At 44.6% G+C, this 26514-nt stretch overlaps 2 protein-coding genes across 2 annotated transcripts; both read right to left on the bottom strand.

Annotated features, from left to right (window-relative positions):
* Nucleotides 1-3012: 3012 nt before the first annotated feature.
* LOC129346514 (Ig heavy chain Mem5-like) lies at nucleotides 3013-7083 on the bottom strand. The gene is made up of 3 exons (XM_055003858.1): nucleotides 7032-7083; nucleotides 4945-5307; nucleotides 3013-3338 (listed from the first exon to the last, which is right to left on the bottom strand). Exons 1-3 carry the CDS (start codon nucleotides 7081-7083, stop codon nucleotides 3013-3015), a joined length of 741 nt encoding a protein of 246 aa, XP_054859833.1.
* Nucleotides 7084-12805: 5722 nt separating this feature from the next.
* On the bottom strand, nucleotides 12806-25112 carry LOC129345895 (lysozyme C-like). Its single transcript, XM_055003123.1, has 4 exons — nucleotides 24967-25112; nucleotides 23260-23418; nucleotides 20421-20502; nucleotides 12806-18577 (listed from the first exon to the last, which is right to left on the bottom strand). Exons 1-4 carry the CDS (start codon nucleotides 25103-25105, stop codon nucleotides 18511-18513), a joined length of 447 nt encoding a protein of 148 aa, XP_054859098.1. The 5' UTR covers nucleotides 25106-25112; the 3' UTR covers nucleotides 12806-18510.
* Between the last annotated feature and the right edge of the window lie 1402 nt (nucleotides 25113-26514).

The following is a 26514-nucleotide window of genomic DNA, read 5'->3' as shown; positions in this document are numbered from 1 at the left end:
TTCTTCCACCTAATTCTTCCTAATTCTTCCACAGTATACCCTTTCCACCTGCACAGGTTTCCATCTGTACACCGGGTGAGGGGACATGATGATCCACAAACAGGGCCGGTGTCAGGGTTTCTGGCGCCTGAGGCGAGATACCTACTTGCGCCCCTGCCCCCACTAACCGATTTTTAAAAACAGAAGAAATGTAGGAAAAATGAAAATCACAAAACTTGAATCACAAACGGATCTTCCCAATGTCCAATGCCCACCAAATTTGCAGGAGACCTAGTCTGCACTGTCCTCTAAAGACCCCCCAAGTTTCAGAGAGATTGAACCCCGGGAAAGGCATGAGCCATGGGTCCCTCTCTTTCCTGTCCTTTTCTCTTCACAGTGGCAAAAACGGGAGTGTCTGCTGGCAGCTACTTTGAGGGGCTGCAAACTGACTTTCCCAATGTCCAATACCCACCAAGCGCACAAAGCAATAGGCACAGCCTGATTGCTTCTGTACCGCGCGTCCCACGGCACTGGTGCCGCGGGGTTGAGCCGGGGGCGCAAGTGCACAAAGCAACAGGCACAGCCTGGTTGCCTCTGTGCTGCACAGCCCGTGGCACTGGTGCCGGATTGGGCCAGGGGGTCATTGGGGGCCAGCATGGCCACAGCACCTCCTTCAGAGAGCTGCACTCAAGGCAGCTGCCGGCTCCGCCTCAATGAACGCGCCAGCCCTGTCCATAAAGGAGTAGAAACTGTTAAGGTGCAGATTTCTTCCAGTGATTGCCAACTATCAAGAAAAAAAGCAGCTCTTGTGTGACTTTTACAACAACCTCAATATGCATATTTAGGTAGGGTGAAGCTTTTCTCTGCATGCTGAGAGATGTGCTCCATTGGCGATTACTGCTGATCTAGCCCCTATTTAAAAGTACAACAAGAGAGGCCGGCTCCAAAGCTAGCTAGTTCTTCTGCATGCTGCTGCGATTAGGTGCTCAACACGCCAGTCTTATAGGGCTGATGCCTGCAGCTGTTTTTACTATTTTACTATTTTGCAACTACAGTCTAACACGGCTAACTCCTCTGGATCTATGACCATGAAATATTAACGGTGTCCTGAAGCAGCAAATGCTGGCAGGGGAAGCATTTTTTACCCAGAAAGCAGAGATCACGGTTTTTACAAGCAGATGCAAGAGAGAACGCCACTGGCCGCGTTAGAGAGCAAAGCAGGTAAATAAGAGACTCCAGGAGAAAGAGGACCAATGTGACAGCCCACAGCTGCCACCTTGTGGTCATCTGCTGGAATTAATTGCCCAGGCTGGTAGAAAAAAGGGCTAGAAAGAGAGACACAGCCTGAACTTCTGGTTAAAAACCCTATAATTTTCTGTGAGCTCTGGGCAGTGTCACTCTATCCTTTGGGACCTCAGTGGTGAAAATCCTATATATCTGGCATTACATGAACTCAGCTTTAGTCTGGTAGTTTCAGTAAGGGCCAAGCTACACATGACGAATGACACTTGAACAGCAAGTGTATTTCTCCCTGTTCACTTGCCCTCCACTCAATCCACTTGCCGTTCAAGTGTCATTCATCATGTGTAGCTTGGCCCTCTGTTGGTTAGTCTTAAAGGTGCTACTGGACTCTTTACTATTTTGCAACTACAGACTAACACAGCTAACTCCTCTGGATCTATGGAAAGCATCACATTCAGCCGAATGGAGAGGACATCCATCAACCTCACGAAGAAATTAGCACAGATACGGTATAACTCTGGCCAGTTTCTTCATACCCTCCATGCATCTGACGAAGAGAGCTGTGGTTCTCGAAAGCTTGTGCTACAAATAAGTTGGTTAAAGGTGCTACTGGATTCTTTACTATTATTCAATAAGGACTATGACAGCAGACGTGCTCCTGGAACAAAAATTCCTTCTTCCCCACCCCAGCCACACCACTCAGACATGGTATGAAAAAAAAAATCACATGCGTTGTTTTTAGCGTGAATAGGCTAACCATTGTTCCCCCCCCATTCGATTCCTCATGTTTATATCTTATCTTGCCTCCAAGAAGTTAAGGGCAGTATTCCTGATTTCCCCCTCCGTCCTTTTATCCTTTCAACAACCTTGTGAGGTAGGTTAGACAGAAAGATTATGTGAGCATGTGCATGAGAGAGAGAGAGAAGAACTACTGTAAAGTTTCATTCCCTTTTCTCTCCAGCAGGCCTCTTGGTGACCAGACCCCCCAAAAACTTTGTCCTAGCCCCCTCTTCCCAGAAGTCCTGTGTAAACTATGTATCAACTCAAACCATTTGGCATCACAGGTTTTGAGAGTTATGTAGCAAGTAGTGGACTAGAGTTGGTTCTTCTGGATACCTACTCTCCAAACCATCATTTGTTCATTGCCCTGAAATGGTGGCGATTTTCCCTCTAGCTAGTGGCTATGGTGGTGCAGTAGAGCCTGATCCCATCAGATCTCGGAAGCTAAGCAGGGTCGGCTCTGGTTAGTTATTGGATGGGAGACCTCTAAGGAAGATCAGGGTTGCAGAGGCAGGCAATGGCAAACCACCTCTGTTCATCTCTTGCCATGAAAACCCTGCCAGGGGTCGCCATAAGTCAGCCATGATTTGAGGGCACTCGCCACCAGTGCAGGATAAAGGGACAACAATGTGTGCTTTCGCTTCTAGTGCCAATTGTGGGAATACGCAAGCTTCAGGGTGACACGGGGCTCTTCATTACATACTGCATTAGCACAATCAGGTCATCTACGATCAACGCTAAGTGATTTCAGGTTAGACGATGTGGCTTAGAGGCAGGATGGAACATCTGTGCTGTTCTGTTGAGGAACCCAAGATGCTAAATTAGATGGGATCGCCCATCTTCCTTAAATGTAACAACGTGACCTGGAGAGGCTTTGGGGTAGATTCAATAATGGTCAAACATTGCAGGGATATCAGTGCAGATTTATTGGGCTTCATGGAAGGAGCAGGGCTGTTTTCTGCATATGGAAGCAGCAAGCGGGAGACGCAAATCTGTAACCTCCGAGTGGCTCTAGCACGGCTGCTCCAGGCTCCTCTCTACCTTGGCGCCGGAAGAATAATGGTGCACCGAGCACTTGATAGAGGCGTTACTGCTAAGGAGGTTGCGGGGGACACACAGGATACTGGTGGTGCTATAGGAACCATTGTCGTTCAAGACCACCGCTCCAGGCGTCACCCCTTCCGAGACGGCATTCCCGGCTGCGCTCCATTTGATCTCCACAAAGCCTGGGTAGAATTGCTTGGCCAGGCACAAGGCATGGAGCATGGGGGAGTCGGGCATTGGGGCAGCGGCATCGGACAAGAGGGTGACCGAGGCTGGTGCTTTGGCTGATTTTCCTAGGAAGAAAGAGATTTCGTTAACTCTCATTGAAAACGTTTCTAGCCCTCTTGACTGCCTCGGATGCAAGGTGGCGGGTCATAGAATCCACAAGTCAAGAGGGACATAGCATCCACAAGTGGTGTTGACTTCAAATAAAATGGTGTCATCGTTGCTTAAAATGACAAGGGAGGACGGGGTTGAGGGAGAGAAAGGACCTCAGTGAGGTATAACGCCGTAGAGTCAACCCTCCCAAGCAGCCATTTTCTCTTGGTGAACTGATGTTAGTCTGGACAGCAATTGTAATTCTGAGAGAAACATCAGCCTCATCTGGGGGATGGGAACCTTAAGTCCCCTCTCCAGCCACCAACCAGTCTGAGTGCCAAGCTACAAGTGATGCCTTACACGGATTGGACACTTGTCAGCTTCCCTCAAGTTTTGATGGGAAATGTAGGCGTCCGGGTTTTACAGCTTGGCTCTCCATTACAGCTGCAAGACCAGGATGCCTACATTTCCCATCAAAACTTGAGGGAAGCTGACAAGTGTCCAACCCGTCTAAGGCGTCACTTGTAGCTTGGCTCTGAGTTAAGCATATCATTTTGGTCTAGTTCGTTTAAAGGAATATATTCTTGCAAATACAGTTACTCTGACTGCTTTTCCACAAGGGAGAACAGCAGGGGCAAAGGGGAACTGTAACCCTTTCTTCCTATATAATTTTCTTTCCAGAAAATGCTCTCCCTGAGCTTCACCCTCCCCTTTCACACACACATTGGAGACAAAGTACAGGTTCCTGCATGTTTTACCCAATGGGGAATAAAACCGTCTTGGGATGGCTTTTTCACCAAGAAAATGCCACTTTCCTCTTTGAAACAGCAGTCTAGCTAAGCAGCATTTGCAAGAGGAAAACAGCCATTTCAAATAAACACCCAAGAAACCATAATGTCTACTTGAGCCATTAGGTAAAAAGTAAAGGTAGTCCCCTGTGCAAGCACTGAGTCATTACTGACCCATGGGGGAACATCGCATCATGTTTTCTTGGCAGACTTTTTACGGGGTGGTTTGCCATTGCCTTCCCCAGTCATCTACACTTTAGCCCCAGGAAACTGGGTACTCCCTTTACCGACCTCAGATGGATGGAAGGCTGAGTCAACCTTGAGCCAGCTATCTGAACCCTTCTTCCGCCAGGATCGAACTCAGGTCATGAGCAGAGCTTGGGCTGCAGTACTGCTGCTTACCACTCTGTGCCACGGGGTTCTAGTGGCTCTACTTGAGCCATTAGGCAGCACTTCTTTAAAAGTCCAAAGCGCTTCACTGTCCATGACACTCCTTAGCAATCATGTTAACCGCTCTATAAAGAAAGCCTTTACTTTTATCCACATTTGATCCAGAGCCTAGAGCCCATAGGCTGAGGCAGAACGGCTTCCTCAATTTAACCCTCCTGCCCCTAATTAGTTCAGGACAGGGGCAAGATTGGAAACTTGATTTTCCTGGGACCCACTGAGCCATTGTCCCCTGGGCTGCACTGTTCTAACCTGTCAAATATTTCTCAGATGCATTTCATCCCCTTGTCCTAGTCATACAGCAGACCAAATTTATCCCCCTCTGTTGTGTGTTATTCTCACTCACCTCCTGTGACGCTGAGCTGTGTTCCAGCCCCTGAGGCGAAAGTGTTGAAGTGATTTATCTCTGCCACGCACCAATAAGTGGCGCTGTCCTCTGTGCGTACGGCCTGGATCTGCAGCGCATAGGCATTGGCTCCAGCATCCCGGACGGGCACAAATCTTTCATTGAATGCATTGGTTCGCTCTATTTGACCGTCTATATGATGCTTCAGAATATGGGCTGGCCGGTCGCCTGGCTTCTGCCGGAACCAGAAGGCATGATAGTCCTGGATCTCGCCCCTCTCCAGGGGGCATCTCAGGACAGCCGTGGTCCCCTCGGCAAACGAAACCTGTGGAGGCTGGACCGGAAGAGGTTGGAATGCTCCACCTGGAAGTAAAGATGTACACATGGAAATGCAAGAATCAAAAATAATTTTGTTTATGTCATTTATAGTCCACATTTCTCACCGAGACTTAAGGTGGATTACACAGTGTGAGATTCGTACCTTCAATATCAAGGACATTTCCATACATGATGCCATAGGGTAAACAGATACAAGTTCACAAAGACATAGCATTCGTAGGAATTAGGGTTGCCAGCCTCCAGGTGGTGGCTGGAGATCTCCCAAAATTCCACCTGATCTCCAGGTGACAGAGATCAGTTCCCCTGAAGAAAATGGCTGCTGTGGAGGGTGGACTCTATGGCATTATACCATTCTGAGACCCCTTCCCTTCCCAAACCCCGCCCTTTCCAGGCTCCACCCCCCAAATCTCCAGGAGTTTCCCTACCTGGATCTGGCAACCCTAGTAGGAATCCAATACAACATCGTCTATGGTGCCTCACTCATTAGCGGATTAGAGGATTCTTTTCTCAGTGTAACCCCCCCTCCTCCTTTTACTAAGATTAGAAGAAAAAGGCTTCACTATGGCGTGAAGGTACTTGATATAGCAACTTTGCCAAACCTAAGGAAGATGGCGCCTGGGAGAGAGGCCAACAACTCCATGTTGTAAGCCCCTAATGGAAGAAAGGTGGAATCAGAGGTTTGTGTGCCCATTACACAGACCTAGACAATTGCCTGGGGCATAGGGTGGGCGTAGGGATGCCAGTCACCAGCTGGGGCCTGGAAATCTCCTGGAATCCCAACTGATTTCCAGACTACAAAGTTCAGTTCCCCCGGAAAAATGGCAGCTTTGAAATCTGGACTCAGTGGTATCCAATCCCCTCTGAGCTCCTTCTCGTCCCCAAACTCTGCCCTCCTTAGATACCATCTCCACTCTCCAGGATTTTACCAAGATGGGGGAGACACAAAAGAGGGCCACATCAGTTGTAGCAATTGGTAGTGCCAACACCCAGATGCATTGGAAGCTCAGGTGTGCTGCTCACCTGGCATGCCTTCCTCTTCCTCTGGCCCTGTCCCCTCCAAAGCCCCTGGCCTCTGGCTTCATGATGCCCCTGATTCAACACCGTGGGAAGCCATATTAGAAAAAAAGTAGTAAATTTCAGGGCCCTCTGCTCATCAGAATATTCGGGGGTAATTTCTGGTCTCCATGGACTATCAGCATGCTCAGGTTATTATGATATGCAGACCTGGCACACCGGAGGTCTGAAAAAAATTATCCTATGCAAGCGTACCTTAAAGACTACATATGTTATATTTAGGACCTTCTCTCTATAAATGCTGCAACTTGTTGTCTGATAAAGAGTTCTGCATAACTTGAAAACCTGCACACTCTTCCGCCAAGAGAAACGGATCTGGCAAAAGCAATTATTTTACCTATTTAGTGTTGCTTATTCTGTAAATCCATCATTTCTCTCGAGTCAAAATTAAGCACAGACTCAGGCGGGAAAGGGAGGGAAGGGTAGGCAGATGGACAAATGAACAAACGTATAGGTAGACTTTTCCTCCCAACCCTTTGACAGCCCAATGTCCTTTGTGGTAATTTCCTAAAATCTATCCCCCTTTCCTTGTTCTCTTTGAACATAAATAATAAGATATTAGGGCAAGTTCATCAGCCCATCCCCCTTATTCTCTCTAAACACACGGCAGTTCTTCCCTTTTTCATGGCTCGTTGCAACTTCATAGACCGTGTAGGCTGGTTCCATAAACTCACCATGGAGGGAGAGAGCCAGTGAGAGGCACAGGTGCAGAACCCAAGAGCTCATCTTTCTCAGCTTGGAGAGGAATCTCTGATGAAACTGCTTCTTCATGCAATGCACACACACCATAGGCACATTCTTCTATGTGTACTGCGCTCATTTGCATGTATTTGCATACCAGTCGCTAGCTTTCCCAAGGTTAGACAATCTGCCTCCGTGATTGGTTGGAGGCAAACATCTGCTTAATTGTGGAAAATTCATACTACTAAGGGGGCTGGCTGAAGAGAGCAAGGGTACCTTGCTCCTCATGGGATCTTGCCCAAATGTTGTCACTTTTTCAGCTATTTCCAAAAGAAAGTCGGGCTCCGTCAGCTAGGATTACTCAGCATTGCCATAATAAGGTATTTTATTTCATTGCAAATTCAAAGAGAAAAAAGCTTAAGCTTTCTCGGTAGATTCCATTCGTTATCATGATCTTTATTGTATTTATAACCTGCTTTGCCTCTAAGGAAGTTGGGGCAGCACACACGGTACCCCAACCCAACTTTATCCAAATCTTCCACCCTACAGCCCTGCAAGGTAGGTTGAGTAAGACATAGTGACTGACCCAAGGTCAACCAATGACCTTGATAGCAAAGTGGAGAGTTTGAGGCAGGTCACCTTGTGTTCTGCTCCGGAGCTTCCCAGAAACATCTAAACGAAAAACAGAATTTTGGACTAGACGGACCTTTTGTGAAATCACACAAGGAGATGCTTCTCTCTGCTTATATATCATGAATTAGTTCTTATTTCATAATGTATTATATCCCTAATGAATTAGACCCTTTTTTGGCTTCACTCAACGTTTTAGCTTAATCTGCATTAAGAATTTGTAGGAGCTTTAGTGATTGCTCTCTGACTTGGGTGAATGACGGACGTTGGCTTCGTTCACCACAGATGGATTAACTCCCCGGGGTGTAAAGAGTTCCTTCCTCCCTTCACTTGGGTGCCTCAGCTGTTATCGACTCGTTTCATGGCTTAAGTATGGAAGTGAAGAGTGTCATAAGAACCGACAACAAGAGGGACTCGAGCACAGCCCTTAATGGGTACAGTCCTTGGCCCTTGAAGTTTGGATGGCTGAAATGTTGGGATTTTAGCAAATGTCTCACGTTCAGTCGTGAAAGGGTTAAAATTGTTATTCTGTTATTTAGTTAGTCAACTAGTTTGCATAGGGCCCCTTAGCTGTCGAGTTAAGTTTCCCGCCATAGAAACGGGAGTCTTTATGCTTAATGAAAAAGATCTGGGATTCGCTATTGGGCAACCAGGTGGGGGGTGTTTATGGCTCTTTGTTCAGACAGTGTGCATTGAAGTGTGACAGTATAATTCTCTCTGAATTTCTCTGAGGGCCAAGCTACACATGACGAATGACACTTGAACGGCAAGTGTATTTTTCCCTGTTCACTTGCCCTCCACTCAATCCACTTGCCGTTCAAGTGTCATTTGTCATGTGTAGCTTGGCCCTCAGTCTCTCTACACAAGACACCTTACACAGGGATGCTCAAGGGAAAGATCTTACTCTTGTTCTCCCAGTGTGGATATACATGCACTGCTAGGGAGACAGAGTACACTTGAATATAAGACCACACAGAAAGTAAGGGCCAAGCTAGAAGTGACGAATTACACTTGAATGGCAAGGGAACAGACTCAGGGCCAAGCTACAAGTGACGAATGACACTTGAACGGCAAGTGGATTGAGTGGAGGGCAAGTGAACAGGGAGAAATATACTTGCCGTTCAAGTGTCATTCGTCACTTGTAGCTTGGCCCTAGGTCTCACCATCAAGATGTAGTAGCCAGTTAGTTAGCTATTTTTTATTTTCTCACCAATGGAACCTTTCCCCCTAATATGTAGTAAAATATTTTTCTGGAGCTAAACACTGGCGTCTGTTCTTACTATATTCTAATGTGCAATAATCTACTCTGCTGATTAAAACCCTACATAAAGGAAAGCAAGCAGCCAGCCCAGGAGAAGCCATCTCATTGAGTCCAGGGCCAGCCCTCCTTTTATTAACGTTACCTTTTTGCCCATCTTAGGGCCCCCAACGTGGTGAACAAACAAAAACATCGAAATCAGCTTTCAACACGCACACGCAAACAAAGCAATTAAAACAAAAATAGTTTCATTGCCCCTACACAAAGCCATTGCAGGGACGGAACATCTTGCACTTGGGAGAGAATGAATGAAGCTTGCCACGTTCAGTGCAAGACAAATGGTAGCACCACGTGAGCAAGTGAATGGCAAGTGGACAGGGAGGAATACACGTGAGCAGGGCTTTTTTTCAGCGGGAATGCGGTGGAATGGAGTTCCGGCACCTCTTGAAAATACTCGGCAATAGTGCATGAAAATAATATGATTTCAAAGAATCCCGTGTGTTTCTTCTTCATTTCCCTCTTGAGAGTTCTGCCATCTCTTTTCCCAGAAAAAAACCCTCTATGGGCCAAGCTACAAGTGACGGATGACACTTGAATGGCAAGTGGATTGAGTGGAGGGCAAGTGAACAGGGAGAAATAAACTTGCCGTTCAAGTGTCATTCGTCACTTGTAGCTTGGCCCTATGTGAGTCTGTTCACTTGCCAGGAAAGTGTAATTCGTCACTTGTACGAATGACGAATGACACTTGACGAATGACACTTGAACAGCAAGTGTATTTCTCCATGTTCACTTGCCCTCCACTCAATCCACTTGCTGTTCAAGTGTCATTCGTCATGTGTAGCTTGGCCCTCAGGCTCTGGATTTATAGCCTTGTGCCGTGTATTAATATATTAAATATGAAAGGTCTTCTCCTGTGACCTCTTGACTTCAGTCTGACCTAAACTCTGACGTTTCTCATCTTGCTTGCTGGGAGACTTAACAGGATGCTGGTAGTTTCTGCCGAGCGCACAAGTTCTATTGTCTTCTTGAATCAAAGTTTGCTTTAAGTTGAGCGCACAAGTTCTATTGTCTTCTTGAATCAAAGTTTGCTTTAAGTTGGAGACAGGGGCTGTTCAAAGAGATGGCTTATCTTGACCGGAGATGGTGAAACTCCTGTTTGACAAACTTAGGTATTAACTGTCCTGAAGAAAAATGTCCTGACCCTTTAATAGAAGCTTAACATGTGGAAATGGGCAGTTGAAGTTTTCCACGGCTCGAAGGGAAGTAACACCACATTTGTTGCACATCAGATTTTATTTATTTACTTTATTTATAGTCCATCCAGCTCACTGAGAGACTCGAGGCAGATTACAAAATTTAGCTATGCAATGGGAACAACATAAAATGTATACTAAACATTATGGAAAACTGGTTTACAAGTTAGAAAACAATGCAAATGGAAACAGTATCTGACATGATATAAGAAACAGGAAAAAAAAGGTTTACAGAAATTAGAATACAATGCAAGAAAAACAAGAAATGCATACAACAAGTAGTGCCATAAACGACAGCCCTTATTTCTTTGTTAAAGCGTCCTCCTGACAGATTTTATTACACCCTTATTCTATTTATAAAAATGCCTCCTTGAACAATTTTGTTTTACTAATTCTGTGGAATGATAGAAGTGCAAGATCCTTTCTGACCTCCACAATATGGAAGCCATAACACACAATGTTGAAGGGGAACAGTTAGCTGACAATTCTACCTATTTGCAATGTGGGAACTTCTGTAGATTTTGCTCAAACTGATATTAAAGAGACAGCTAGAGGGGCCTGTTTAAAAGTTGGTAACCTTTGTAGTACCTGAGAAAACTACTGAACTTAGATGCTACTCCTCCTGATTAATTAGGAAAATACTTAACTTTTAAACCGTGTTTTAATTTAATAGGTATTTAGTCAACTCACACTGTGCAGTTCTGTTCACTAACTGCAGTTCACTCTTTCTTTCCTGGCTGTAAGATGCTTAATTGCAGTTGTGAGATATCATTAAAAAAGAAAAGAAAGCAGAAGAAAGTAAATTTGGTTAAACGTAGTCAAAAGATTCATCTCAGTGAACTTGAAAGAGAATCAATATTATTTTTAAAATGTGTTTTCAGGGATACTTTGTTCCATATAAACTGAACTGAATGTATAAAGTGTCACAAGAGCACAAACTATTTTTTATTAAAATTTGTTGGAAATATAGCAAGATAAAAAGATTAGGAAAGTTTCCGGTGGGTAGATGTGTTGGGCCGTTCCCACACGGCTTACCTGAACATGGAACGCTGTGCAGCATGCCGAAAAAAACCGCGGAAGATCGCGTTTTCTCATGCAAGAGAAAACGTGATCTTCCGCGTTTTTTTCGGCATGCTGCACAGCGTTCCGTGTTCAGGTAAGCCATGTGGGAACGGCCTCTGCCTGCTGTCGAAGAGCAAGATTTGGGTCCAGTAGCACCTTAAAGACCAACTAGATTACCAAGATATGAGCTTTCAAGAGTCAAAGCTTCCTTGAGTTGCAGGATTCCAACAGATCCCTTTGCAAGATTTTGTTTAACTGTTAACACAAACAGGTAATAGATAGTGATCTGGAAATGAATATAAACTTATTCCTTCTGCTATGATCTCAGAGTCACTACAGCACATTAATAGAACAACTTAATTGCCCGTCTCTGTTCATTTTTTTAGGGTTATGAGATCATGAAGGGTTACCAAATCCGGGTTGGGAAATTCCTGGAGATTTGGCAACTGTTTGTGGCTATCACGATTAAGATATTTGTTGGGAATTATGGATAACAAATTGGAAAAAGAGTATGGTATTTTAATTTTATATATGGTAACAGCCGCACGGCTCTTGTACGCTCAAAAATGGAAGTACAAGGATCTATCTACCTTCACTGGAAGATTGGACTGGAAAGATGATGGACTTAGCTGAGATGGCCAAACTTACAGCGTTAATTAGAGATAAAACACATTATATTCATGGCAAATTGGAAACCCTTTATGGACTATCTGTGAGAGATGAAGAAAATGAATTAATGATTTGTGGTTTTGATTTTTAAGAATAAGGATCTGGGATATCAAGAAGATGAGACACAGAAAAAAGATATTAATTAGACCACAAGCTGGTTGATAATAAAGGAGGAAGTGTTGTAGGTGAAAAACTGTAATGGATTAATAATAAGTTTATTATGCTTTTTATTGGTTTTTTTTTTTACTTTGGAGATTGATATGTAGGCCATTGTAGGCTCTTTGTAGTTGTGTTTTTCTTGTTTTACTTCCTTTCTTTTGCTCTGTCTTTTAACTTTTCCAGAATAAAAATAAATAATTTTTTAACAATGACTAAAATAATGTATGAAAGAAATCACACGAAACTATCCCTCATTAAAAATGGAAGGATACACTCAGAAATTGTTAACAAACTTGTTTTTTTCCTTTGTTTGTTTAAATTATAATTTTGTGTTTCTTTGTTAGCCACTTTGAATCTCCCGTGGGGAGAAAAGTAGGGTAGAAAGACTTTAATAGATACCTCAATTAATAGGAGGTGTCACAATATTAGCTTACTAATAGCAAACGTCTAGCCTTGTAGAATTATTCTCTCAATAGTTTCACTTTATTTTGAGATATATGTTTGTTCATTTGGAACCCCCTTTTTAAAATGTAACTAGTTGAAATATATGTTTAATGTCTGACTAGCTGGCTTGTTGCTTCTTCCTTTTTATTAAAATCAAAAAGAGTCCAGTAGCACCTTTAAGACTAACCAACTTTATTGTAGCATAAGCTTTCAAGAATCACAGTTCTCTTCGTCAGATGCATCTGGGAGAATCTGTGATTCTTGAAAGCTTATGCTACAATAAAGTTGGTTAGTCTTAAAGGTGCTACTGGACTCTTTTTGATTTTGCTACTACAGACTAACACAGCTAACCCCTCTGCATCTATTTCCTTTTTATTGTCTCCAAATTATGATTCTTTTTGTGCCTCCCATCATTTTTAAATTTTATAATGAAACAGAGTTTTCTTCTTACACAGTTTTTAAACAATATACAAATGAGGTTTGTATTTTCCTTCTTTTTTGATAATATAATTGGGTTCTAGCATTGCTCTTGACTGTAAAGTAAAACTAATTTTTGAAGATAGATATAATTGTTAAGTTTATTTGTTCAAACCATTGTCTGTCTTAATATTCTTGAAGAGAATCCTTTCAGATCGAGATGCACAGGGCTAGAATAAACTTGTTTTTGGTGCACACCCCTTGAGGGTTTTTTGTCCATTTTCTGGTTGCGTGTCTCATAGATCCTGTTTTTCTAGTGATGATCTATACTAGTTATTATTTGATCCATTCCAGAAAAGTAAGTGACCATATGCACTCTCCTTTTCCTTCCCAATTTGAACGTGTCTTTTCGCAATTGAAAAGTGACTTACAACTTCAGAGGGGCTATTTAAATTGTGGAAGAAACGTGAGAACAAAGGCTTAATTTCCACCTTAGATGGAAAATTAATTTGTTAAAAATGTCAGAAGGTCAAGGATCAAGGATCTTTTGTGCATTGTCTAGATCTGATTGGTACCTTCCTTCTATATAATTTTTCTTCTGATATGTTTATTATTTATGACAGTTTGGAATTATTGGAGTATCATTTTCTATACTATATGAAGGTAAATTTTTGCAAAGGTTTACAGTGCAATCCAAAGCAGAGTTCACTCCAGTCTCAGTCCATTGATTTTGATTGGTTTAGAATGGAGTAACTCTGCTTAGACTTCCATTGTTATTTTTTTTTAAAAATACGGGCTTGGATCTAGCCTGCTTTTTCATTTAAACTTGCCCAGTTCCCCTCCATATAAAACTCACCTTTTGTACATGAAGATCTCACGATCCCCAGCATAGTATTTTTGCTGATCAAAGATGACCCCTCTTTTTTCACTAGCAGAAGAAGTAGCTAGATCCAACCCAGAACTCCGCAATGTTCCATAGAGGTCATATTTCTAACATGGGACATAGAATGTGTGTTCTTGGCAGCTTCATCGTGGCCATTTTTCTCAGCCTTTTCTTCCAAATTGGAGTGCTTTATTTTTGAGAATCTATATGGAATTGTCCTTTAATAGTCCACTTCCCAATTTTTCTGGGCCCTCACAATTCTCTTTCCCAAACCTCGTTTACAATGATCTTTCTTGAAAGAATGCAGCTCGAGTGCATTTACATACTGGACAGGAAGGAGTGTATTTTTAATGATCCTGCCTACACCAGTTCCATATCGGCACCTTAAGGCTGCCATTTTCCCTGCTGTGACACTGGACAGCTTTTTAACAGCTCCAAGGCAGGGCGGGGGTACCCCAAACCATAACTGCTAGATTGCAATAATATTATAATAATCTCTTGCCATGATCTTCTGAATCTCCAGCTTTCATTTTGTAAAAGTAAGGCTGCAATCCTTTTTATTGTGTCTAAACAAGGGGAAAGGTGCAGGCAGGTTTTGTCCAGATTGCATGGAAAGGAACAGGGAAGGAAAGCTGTAATATGGCTGGAGTAGGCTTGCCAGCTCCAAGTTGGGAAACAAGAAACAAATTGAAAGACAGAGCGACTGAATTCCTATGTTTCCTCGGGCTTGCCAGGTTGCCCGCCCTGACCCCTGGGCTCCTGTTGCTGCTCAAGAGAGCAGTGGGAGCAGAACAAGATGAGGCTACATAGAAGTGATGGCTCAGTATCATGCTACGCTCTAGGAATTTCCCAGATCTCTATGGGAAAAGCCATAGAGATTTGATACATTCCTAGAGCATCAGGCAATGCCATGGAGTCTCTTCCATGTATGAACCTGGAAGTGAAATTGCAGCCCAGTATGATACTGATTTCTGCAGTTTCCACCCTCAATGCTTTGGGGCGGGGGGGGGGGTCAGGGCTTAGCAACTCTGTGCTTCCATCTTGTATACTTTACAAAGGAGACTTGAGGCCACATTGTGCAAAGTGTGACATTTTCAACCTCCAAGGGCAGCCCTATGCAGAGTATGTTACAGTAATCTAATCTGGATGTGCATTGAAAATAATTTACTCCAGGCATTGGCCTAGCTTCTCAGAAGCAATACCTCAGAAGTTATTGTTTTTGGCTGTGGGTTTTTTTCAGGTTCCATCAGCTTCAAATTTAAATGTAAACTGAAGACACTGTGGCTCACTAGTCAGGGCTGTCACTTCCCTCAGTTGTTACAGCGGAGATAAACAACCTCCTAATACTTTGGTACTTGCCGGGCATTGAAAGAGAGCAGGCTAATGCACAGGTCTGCAGCTGTTGCAATGACTGGCAATTTTCTCCTCATTCTCCTGAGCTTTGTCTCCTCCCTGAAATGTCAACATTTTACCACAAACTCACAACGATAACTTGAGGGAAAGGAAAGCAACCTCTTTGGTGACCATTTGAGCGTGACAGGATGAAATGTGAGTTTAAGGATTTTTCATACAAGCAGAATCTGAAGATTTTTCAGAGGTCAGGCCTCAAAAAAGAGGACTTTGAAAAGGAGGACATATGGCCACCACAACAGAGACAGCATACTTCGGGGCCATTTATGTCAGGGTGACATGATGCTCAATGTGCTTAGAGTGTTCGAAGCACTTCACAAATATTATCTTGTGATCATACTTATTAACAGGTGTTGAGGAGAGTAACAGTTTAAACTGTTTATCCGTGCAGCATTTCCTGAACACTACAGAAATAGGTCCTCTCAGACGACTATGAGCCTCGAGCTGAGAGGGGCGGAACACATTGGAAACCCAACTTTTTTCCTCTTGGGGAAAAGCCACAGGAGAGATTTCTTGCCAAAGCATGAAAAAGCTGAAGAAGCATGAAAAAGATGAAAGCATGAAAGCATGAAAAAGATGAAAGGGTTAATAGTCCTCTCTCATGGTTGCGGTCCCAGTTAAAATCCCTCCCCTTTTCAAAGTTAATTAAAGACATCAGAAGAATTGATCATAGATTTTTCTTGCATTTCCCTGAGGGAGACAGTAGTTTATGGCCAAGTAGAGATTTGAACTTTCTACTTCCTACTTAATTGAGGGCCAAGCTACAAGGGACGAAAGACACTTGAACAGCAAGTGAACAAACTCAGGGCCAAGCTACAAGTGACAAATGACACTTGAACAGCAAGTGGATTGATTGGAGGGCAAGTGAACAGGGAGAAATACACTTGCTGTTCAAGTGTCATTTGTTACTTGTAGCTTGGCCCTCACATGTATTCCTCCCTGTTCACTTGCGCTCCACTTGCCGTGGAGTGAGTTTGTTCACTTGCCGCTCAAGTGTCATTTGTCACTTGTAGCTTGGCCCTTAGGGTTGCGCTAACTCTGGGTTGGGAATTCCTGGAGATTTTGGGGGGTTGGTGGGGTTGCCAGCCTCCAGGTGGTGGCTGGAGATCTCCCGGAATTACAACTGATCTCCAGGCCACAGAGATCAGTTCCCCTGGAGAAAATGGCTGCTTTGGAGGGTGAACTCTATGGCATTATACCATTCTTAGGCCTCTCCCCTCCCCAAACCCTGCCCTTTCCAGGCTCCACCCCCCAAATCTCCAGGAATTTCCCAACCCGTAGCTGGCAACCATAGGTTGCAGCCTGAGAGAGGGAGGGGTTGGGTGAGGGGATGATCCTCAGCAGGGTATAATGCCATAGAGTCCACCCTCCAAAGCCACCATTTTCTCTAGGGGAACTGATCTCAGTAGTAATTGCCTGGAGGTTGGCAACCCTAACTCAGCCCAACTTAGTCACAAATCTTGCTGAGTTACCCTGGGCTAGCCATTGACTCTAAGTCCACCTCACAAGGTTGTTGTGAAGAATTAAGGAAGAACCAAGTACAACATTTGAGCTCTTTCAAGAAAGAGAGAGTTAAATGTATATTCTAGGATTTCCCCTCCCCCCATTATTAAATTCCATTTATACTAACAAGCATTTCTAGGGTCTTTCAATCTCATTATTTCCAGGACACCATAAATGAAAAGAACCTTTATCACAGAATAGTTACTTCTTAGAATCCTCCATCAGAGTTGTAAAGAATGATTGGTAGCTAGAGTGACGGATTAGGATCTGGGCGACCCATGTTCGGTTCCCCGCTCTGCCACAGAAGCTCGCTAGATGACCTTGGGCCTGTCACACTCTCTCAGTCTAACCTACCTCACAAGGTCTGTTGTGAGGGAAACATGGAGCAGAGGAGAATGGTGTAAGCTGCTTGGGGAGAAAGGTGGTGTATAAATGAAAATCGAAAACTCTTATCATATATTGTGAATATAACAGTTGTTCCAGAGATTAATTCCACAGAGTACAAGGTTGTAGAGTGATCTCTTGTGAGTTGGCTAATGGAATTGTGTGCTTCATCCCACAGAGATAACAACCCTGCAATTTTACATGTACACTTACTTCAGGGGAGGAATCGAGAGCCCTAATTTTTTGACTGGGGTTGAGGAATCAATTCCCACCAGCCTTTGAATTAGCCCTTGCATCTGGAAAGGGAGTTAGCCCCATAGACAATTACAAGGGGTTGTCTACTGAGCAGTGGGCCTCATATTGAAGGAAACATGGGAGATGATTAATTTAGGTGGCTGTTGTCGAGCTAAGAGAAGTCTGTCCCAAAGCTCGTGAGATGAAAGTAATGGGGCAAGAAGCAGATATTCCCAGGTGAATTAATTCCAGTTCTTCGGAAGAGGAATTTGCTCTCCAGTTTTGTCTGCCCAACATGTTTGGGATCCACTTGGGTTAGAGTTGCCGGATCAAACAGCGGGATGGAAGTACGTGGGGGTGTTGCGTGGGGGGACTTATCTTGCACGTATGCAACGTGTGTGCATGTGCCAAAGCTCCCTGTGGCATGCCAGGAATGACTCAGAAGTAGTGGGTCATGCCAGGGGGCCAACTGATTGAAATTGGGGGCTGATTTTCACTCAATCGGCACCCGGCGCAACCCATTATTTAGGAAGCATGACATAATTCCTAGCACAACATTGTCATGTGCGAGGGCGCTCCAGAGCATATGAGAGCATGCTTTGCCCCCCATCACTGCATTTCCGCACCTTTCTCTACCCTGCTGGCTAGGTAAGAGGTGTGTGTGTGTGTGGGGGGGGGGCTGGCAAGCCTAAACAGTTAATTAAAATTGTCTGCGTATGATCGGTTTCGCATTGCAGTCTAGTACATGCGCAGGATGGTATAAACGGTTCTCCCTTCCTCTGTTTTATCTTCACAATAAACCTGCGAAGTAGTTGAGGTTGGCTGTTTCTCTTTCAAAGTGCTCCTATCTTGGGAAAGAAAGCACAGTACCTCTAAGGGCTGAAACAAGATTGTAAAACTGAAGACTAAGGGCCAAGCTACAAGTGACAAATGACACTTGCCTGGCACTATGTGATCAAGTGGAGTGCAAGTGAATGGCAAGTGAACAGGGAGGAATACACGCGAGTCTGTTCACTTGCCAGGCAAGTGTCATTCGTCACTTGTAGCTTGGCCCTAAAATGGCTTACTATTTATTTCTGGGCATGAGCAGAGACACATCTTGCTTGGCAGCAGGAGAGAAGCGGGTCTGTTTCCTTGGATCTCCAACAGCTCCATGGGGTGTTTCTTTACAGGTAACAGCCTTCTAAATACTGAGACAGATCCCGACCTTGACAATATGCCCTCCATGCCACCCTGAGGGAGAAAGAAAACAGATAAGAACACAGAACTTTTCACCGTTACTGGTTTTTGTTTCTGCCTACTGCTAGGGTTGCCAACCTCCAGATGGAGCTTGGAGTTCTCCCAGAATTACAACTGATCTCCAGACTACAGAGATGAGCTGTCCTGGAGGAAATGCAGGATTAGAGTCCGGGGACACCCTAGAGGCCAACAAGATTTTCAGAGTGTAAACATTTGCGAGTTAGAGCTCCCTTCTACAGACTTTCAAAAGCTTACACTCTGGAAATCTTGTTGGTCTCTAGGGTGCCACTGGACTCTAATCCTGCTGTTCTACTGTGGACCAACAACCTAAAACTATCCTGGAGTTTTAGGGCCAAGCTACAAGTGATGAATGACACTGGTTGGACACTTGTTAGCTTCCCTCAAGTTTTCATGGGAAATGTAGGCAGCTTGGCTCTCCGACTGCTATCCAATGGACTTTTCAACTGTCACTTGTCCAACATTCTGCCAAGCTGCCTACATTTCCCATCAAAACTTGAGGGAAGCTGACACGTGTCCAACCTGTGTCATTTGTCACTTGTAGTTTGGCCCTCAGAGGACAGACTGTACCTGTTAGATATGTCTGCCAACATATCTGCCCTGAGTGTATTCTGTATTCTGTACTAATCCTCTGAGAATATGTGAAGAATACATTTAATGCTTGGCTAGTAGCTGATTATCTTGCAGGTGTCTACTTTTGGTTTTGCAGCCGGCTTGAGAAAGTTCTGCACTGATCTTTTGTCTATTACACACTGGTTAGAAGGTTAGATTAGGATCTGAGAGACCCAAGTTTGAATGCACACACTGCCATGAAGCTCAATGAGTGACCTTGGTCCAGTTACGCTCTCTAGGAGCCAAGTTACAAGAGATGCCGGACACAGGTTGGACACTTGTCAGCTTCCCTCAAGTTTTGATGGGAATTGTAGGCGTCCTGGTCTTGCAGCTGTAATGGAGAGCCAAGCTGTAAAACCAGGATGCCTACATTTCCCATCAAAACTTGAGGGAAGCTGACAAGTGTCCAACCTGCGTAAGGCGTCACCTGTAGCTTGGCTCTCAGTCTAGCCATACACCCCGTTCTCCCCAGGCTCCACCTCCCAAATCTCCAGAAATTTCCCAATCTGGAGTTGCAAACTTACTTTGGAGGTTGGCTTGGGGGTTGAACCTCCCACCCCTCCCTTTCCGGCTGATTCTTAGGCTAGCTGCCCAAAGACTCCGCTCTTTATCACACAATCTAGAAAAGGATGAAAAGATTCTCTAGTTCCAGGATATATGCTGGGCATAGATGGTGTTGCGCTTGCCCAAATTCCAATGGAAGTTCTTAACTCTGCTCATAAACACCTGAAACGGGTTGTTTTTAAAGTGCAGAACAGTCAGAATTAAGAGCCCAGCTCCCGTGTTTCTGTATGAATCACTGATCTGGATCAGTAGGCTTTCTGACTGGAAGGAGGCAAGCCCAGAGTGGTGACTCATAAAGAGACACGAAGAGGCCACCTCCTCTGAGGAGGGTAATGGGTCTGCCAGGCTGTCTAGTAGCGATGGTCCAACAAATGTAGAAATGTGGCAGAAGCACATGCTTCTTGGAAAGAGGTCAGGCCAAGGCAGTAAATCAAGCAGAGATGCAGCAGGTACCCTCTTCTATAAATTTGATAATTAAAGACACCTGTGAACCTCAATGCTTTCTCAAGGCATCCGAATGGCCCCTTTACGGCATGCCACTCTGCTCCATTACCCTGTGCTATGTTACTGTCTTAGTCTTGCCTTCTGTTGCTGACAGGGACTGTTTGGAGTGCCACCTAGCCCCCTTTCAGTGCCCCCTTACCAGGCTCCCATTCCATCTGCAGAGTCAGTGACCACAATCTTAGCGCAAGCCACATCTGCGGAGATGTCATTTGTCAGCAGTTCTGCAGGGAGAGAAAAAAGAAGGTGAGGGTCGCACTGGACTCAAACCCCAGGGTTCTGCACTGGAATCTGATGGGACTAGAACAGCTTCAGGAGTCTGGTAGGCACAATCCCTGGGCCTCTCCTGGTCGCTGCCATTTTTTTTTCCTGGAATGGCTCCTCTGCCTTTAAGACCTGTGTGGCAAGCACAAATACTAATAGGAGAAGTTCTGCACTGAACTTTTGGCTATTACACGCTGGTTAGAAGGTTAGATTAGGATCTGAGAGACCCAAGTTTGAATGCACACACTGCCATGAAGCTCAATGAGTGACCTTGGTCCAGTTACGCTCTCTAGGAGCCAAGCTACAAGTGATGCCGGACACAGGTTGGACACTTGTCAGCTTCCCTCAAGTTTTGATGGGAATTGTAGGCGTCCTGGTCTTGCAGCTGTAATGGAGAGCCAAGCCGTAAAACCAGGACGCCTACATTTCCCATCAAAACTTCCCAGGATCCACCTCCCAAATCTCCAGAAATTTCCCAACCTGGAGTTGCAACCTTACTTTGGAGGTTGGGTTAGGGGTTGAACCTCCCACCCCTCCCTTTCTGCCCAAAGACTCCACTGTTTATCACACAATCTAGAAAAGGATGAAAAGATTCTCTGGTTCTAGGATATATGCTGGGCATAGATGGTGCCCAAATTCCAATGGAAGTTCTTAACTCTGCTCATAAACAACGGACAACAATCTCTCGCTGTATATCTCCCCAGGACGGGAATCTTATTTTATGATGATAATATAATAATAACATTCGATTTATATACCGCCCTTCAGGACAATGCCCACTCAGAGCGGTTTACAAAGAATGTTATTATTATCCTCACGACAATCATAGAAAATGAGCTGGAGGAACTCATAACATAACTCATTTGCATATGCCATGCCCCTTGCCATCAACGGAAGTGTGTCATTAGCATAACTGATTTGCATATGCCACACCCCCTGACATCACCTATCTTGGCTGTTTTGGACCGAAATTGGGCTCAAAATGGCAAAAAGGGGCTGAAAATGGCCACAAAGGGGCTCAAAATGGTCAGGATTGGGCTGCTGCTGAGCGGGAGAGTGATCCACCACCCATCAGAGGCCCGATCTGGGCAGTTTCAGCCCCAATCGAGGCCGAAATTGGGAACTGCCGGAACTGCATTCCTGCATTTCCCCCCTTGAAATGAGCCCTGCTAACCGTGACTATCTAAATACTAAGCACAGAGCTCATCGTGTTTGCTCGTCCCAATTTTTTGGTATTCCACCTCCCATCTTATTTATTATTTATTATTTTATTGATTTATTAAGTGTAGATGACTGGGGAAGGCAATGGCAAACCATCCCGTAAAAAAGTCTGCCAAGAAAACGTCGTGATTTGACGTCCCCCCATGGGTCAGTAATGACTCGGTGCTTGCACAGGGGACTACCTTTGCCTTTTACTTTACCTTTTACCTATTTTATTTATTATTTTGATTTATAAACCACCCATCCTCAGGAGCTCTGGGTGGTGAACAACAGTTAAAATCAATAAAAACAAGAAAACAATAATTCTAAAATCAACATACAATAAGCAATAATAAAATAAATTAACCAAGTACATTAAAATAAATTAACCAAGTTCATCTTCCTTCTTATGCATATTGTTTGACTATCCCTCGATATGCAAGGGCTTTCTGCCTGGCTAGACTCAACATTAATCTTTCTCAAGTTTGCCAGGGCAGATTTATGAATATTCCATATTCTGATCATCTTCGTCTATGCCCGATTGACAAGATTGAAACCTCTTTTCATATTCTTTTTGAGTGCCCACTTTATGAGGATCTTAGAGCTCTTTTTATTCCTCCTATTTTAGCTTGTCTTTCTGAATTTTCAATGTTAGATGTACCAACCATCCAGATAGGAAAAAGGAAAGGAAATTACGAATTATTAACACTCCTATTCAATTTCTCTTCAAAGAGTAACATTGGGTGGATGTTTCATATAATGTCTGAACAAGAATGGACTGGCACATCTGCTAGCTAGAAGAATTCTAATCTCCTGTTTAGAACCTCCCTCATTCTTCACATTACTAAGGATTATATGTGTAGCCCTCAATTCACGTGCTGGCTGTCTCTTGCTTGGCGCACGTGAATGCTGCTTTCACAGGAGCTCCCTTTGTGTGACTGCATCTGCAAGTGATTCCGGAGGACAGAGCTCCAGTTCCCCTCTGTTTTTGCTACAAGAACAAGTACTGTAGGCTCCTTTGACAGGCAAATTTGCATTTCTTTAAGGTGTGAGAAAGTGTCAAGATCTACATTTTAATGAATAGATGTGGGGGAAACTGGGATACTTTTAGTAGTGGAGGAGAAATTGATATAGAACATGTGAAATATTAGGTCACCCTGATGCTATGATGTCACTTTTAGATTTGCACCAGAAATGACATCACACCATCACAGCACATGTGCTTATCCTGGCATTTCCTCGCCATCACCCTACTGAGTCATTGGGAGGTGCTGGAGGTTATCAGCGAGAGATCTCTCTCTACAGCAAGAGACCTGGCAGCCCACCAGAGACACAAGTTCAAATCCCTGCTCTGAAATGGAAGCTCATTAAGGCAGTCACTCTTTCTCAGCTTCACCTAATTCACGTCTGTTGTTATGAGGATAAAATAGAAGACAGGAGAATGATGCCACAAGCCACTCTGGGTCCCCATTGCAGAGAAAAGTGGAATAGAAATCCCCAAATAAATAAATTCTCACCAGTGCATTGAATCCCACAGATGTTGGAACTTCGTTCAGAGCCAAATTGGCACCAGTAACGGCTGTTGATCTGAAAGATGCCGAAGTCCGTGCTGCCGTCACTGTCGTAGTGTGTGGCATCAGTGTTGAAGCTGCTCTCATGGAAAGCCATGCACACCCCTGTGGCATGAAGCAACATGACAGATAAGCACTGACCTATGGGCGCACTGAAGAGAAGCACTGGCCTTTGGGTGCATATGTGTGAATGTTGGTTTAAAGCAGGCATTGTGAGCCATGTTGGAACATCAACATACTGTGAGAAAAGCCAAGCTGGAATTACGTTCTGGCAGATGTCCAACTCTGTGCAAAAACTGTACTTCATACAGAATCACTCAACTGTTCCATCTTTAAGAAATCGTCCCTTGCTTTCCCACCCTGACCCAAAGCTACAGCCTCATTATGAAACCATTCAGCTCTCTGTGGGCAGACACAGGAGCCCCTCTAACTGTGCGCGGCAGTGCCCTCGTACTACCAAGTCTTCAGCATACTCTGCCAATCATGGCTAGTACCACCCACCATACTGTGTCATGTTTTTTCTTTTGCTGGTGGGAGCAGGGTTTACCTCACAGGCATAGCAACGGAATTCCCACATCAGATGAGAAAACAATCGTATCTGTGTGTGTGTGTTACTCTAGTATTTCAGCCTTTATGCTCATTCTGCTTCCAAACCTCAAAGATAGCTCTTATGGATGGTAGCCAAGTTATTAGGCATAGAAACTGGCCCCACTTCTTCCAAAGCCATGACTCATGATGCAGTAGAAACCTTTTTGGGACAGCATCGACTTAAGACTTAAGTCCTACAGGACCACCTCTCCCCCTATGTTGCTTCATGGCAGCTTCGTTCACCTGAACAGGGTCTCCTGCAGGTGCCAATCTCCATATGGGTGAAGTCAACAGCTGCCTGTACATGGGCTTTCTCTGTGGTGGCCCCTACCTTGTGGAATGGCCTGCCTAAGGTGGTCAGGAGAACCCCCCACTGTCCTGGCTGTCTGCAAACGATGAAAAACTGAATTATTCAAAAGGGCTTTTTACTCAGATAGGGAGAGGTGGTCTCGGATGCTTCACTAGTGAGTTAGGGACCATAAGACTTCACCACTGTTGCTTTAAGTATTTGCTCCTATGTCCCACCTGTGCTTCAAGTATGATCCTACTGGGTAGTTCTAGTGTTGTCTAATCACACATATAGACTACTTGAGTCATTGGGCTCTTTGTCCCTATTTGTTAATTCATCAAAGCACACCTTCTGTCCCACTCCCTTACAGTCCCCATACATGTGCCGATATACATGTTTGCCCTGACATGCATAGCCCAAGTGAGCCTGATCTTGTCAGATCTCAGAAGCTAAGCAGGGTTGGCCTTGGTTAGTAATTGGATGGGAGACCTCCTATGAAGACCAGAGCTACAGAGGCAGCCAATGGCAAACCACCACTGACAGTCTCTTGCCATGAAAACCTCGCCAGGGGTTACCATAAGTGAGCTATGACTTGAAGGCACCACACACACATACAAGTGACAAAAACTGTGACATAAAAAGCTCTGGATAAATATAGAGGGGCAAGCCGAAGATCCGATCCCACCACCCTTGTTGTTGAGCACCATTTTGTCCCCTAGCTAAGACTGTCTACTCATCTCATAATAAGCTAACACAATTTCACTCCATGGACTCACAGTTGGCCAGGCCGTAGCCAGCGTAGCCGTCTAATCCCTTTTCCTGGAGCACTCGAGCCAGCTCACAGCGCTGATAAATCATGCCCTGTCCTGTGTGGAGGACGCAGGCAAGGAGGGGCAGCAGGAAAAAAGCCTTCATCTTTGCAGCCGAGGGTGATCCAAAGTGGAAGACAGAGGCATTGTATCCACTTTTATATGGGTCTGGATCACCTCTGGAAAGCAGCCGAGGTCAGCATATCTTTGAAAGTTTACCTTGCTCGGTTATCAGGGCCCCTGTCAACAGAAAGATTCTTACACGCCAGTTCCTATGCAGGGCTGTGTAAGCCCTAGCTTGACATTTACCATGTGTTATTATGTTACGATCCTAAAAGCAAGGATTGCCAACTTTTTCTTTAACGATAGGCATTTCTGAGCAATGGAAAATATCCTGAGTTACTCCTGCCGATCTTGCATGTTATCTTATCACACAGAAAAGTCCTATGGCATGGAAGTTTTTTTCTTTAAAAAGGAGGAATGAAGGTGTGATGTTGACGTAACACCACTTCTTGGTAACTGACAGAAGTGATGTTGATGTAGAGTTGTCAGCTCCTGGTATGGAAATTTCTGGAGTTTTTTGGGGGGGGGGGGGAGAACTTGAAGAGGGAAGAGTTTGCAGTGGGGTATAATGCCACAGAGCCCACCCTCCAAAGCAGCCATTTTCTCCAGGGGAACTGATCCCTGTGGCCTGAAGATCAGTTGTAACTCCAGGAGATCTCCAGTCAGCACCTGGAGGTTGGCAACCCAAGCATGATGCCACTTCTAGCACCCTTCCCATGCGAACATTGGCAGTTTGTGGGCCAAGCAAAAACCAAAAAACAAACAGAAGCTCCCTTAGTACTAAGCTTTACTGCTCGTTTAGTCCTTTAGGTGTGGTTTTCCACTGTTACTTTGGGCAGTTTGTGGGCCAGCAGGCAATAGAGAAGGAAGCCAGGAGGCCTCCCGCTGAAGTAGGAGATCTGATCTTCCCCTACTGAGGAGTGGAGTGGCCTGTAGACCTCCAAAGAGGTCCCTCTCAAGCTGAGGAGGATTGGACTGGGGGAAATCGAGGGGGAAACAGGCGCCAATCACTGTTAAGGAGGCAGAGTGCTGAGGTGTTAATTCATAGGTTGCCAACTCTGGCTTGGAACATTCCTGGAAATTTGGGGGTGGAACCTGGGGAAAGTGGATTTTGGGGAGGGAAGGGACCTGTCAGCAGCATATACTTCCATAGACTCCTCACCAAAACAGCCATTTTCTCTGGGGGATCTCATCTCTGTAGTCTAGAAATCAGTTGAAATTCTAGCTATAATAACATCCTTTGATATTACTCCATCTGTGACGACTCCCAGGGTGTCCCGGCTGCTGGCTTTAACATTCGGGAATGGGTGTTGCACTGTGACGCCATCATAGATAGGCAGGAGATCTCCTATTCCAAATTCTCCCAGAGGTTTAAGCTATTCAAAACGGATCATGTTAGAGCTCCCTATCCAGTTATCCTTCCTCACAACCTTAGAACAGCCTTTACTTCAA

Source organism: Eublepharis macularius, chromosome 19, assembly GCF_028583425.1.
Source record: "Eublepharis macularius isolate TG4126 chromosome 19, MPM_Emac_v1.0, whole genome shotgun sequence".
Taxonomy (NCBI): Eukaryota; Metazoa; Chordata; class Lepidosauria; order Squamata; family Eublepharidae; genus Eublepharis; species Eublepharis macularius.
This window is presented reverse-complemented; position numbering and strand designations above follow the sequence as displayed.

Excerpts from the sequence above, each read along its gene's own strand:
- LOC129346514 (XM_055003858.1), bottom strand. The coding sequence starts at position 7,083 with ATGAGCTCTTGGGTTCTGCACCTGTGCCTCTCACTGGCTCTCTCCCTC. Across the intron at positions 5,308-7,031 it reads ACTGGCTCTCTCCCTCCATG|GTGGAGCATTCCAACCTCTT; the intron begins GTGAGTTTATGG and ends CTTTACTTCCAG. Across the intron at positions 3,339-4,944 it reads ACAGCTCAGCGTCACAGGAG|GAAAATCAGCCAAAGCACCA; the intron begins GTGAGTGAGAAT and ends CTTTCTTCCTAG.
- LOC129345895 (XM_055003123.1), bottom strand. The coding sequence starts at position 25,105 with ATGAAGGCTTTTTTCCTGCTGCCCCTCCTTGCCTGCGTCCTCCACACA. Across the intron at positions 23,419-24,966 it reads TGGCTACGGCCTGGCCAACT|GGGTGTGCATGGCTTTCCAT; the intron begins GTGAGTCCATGG and ends TTCATGCCACAG. Across the intron at positions 18,578-20,420 it reads GCAGATGGAATGGGAGCCTG|GGTGGCATGGAGGGCATATT; the intron begins GTAAGGGGGCAC and ends TTTCTCCCTCAG.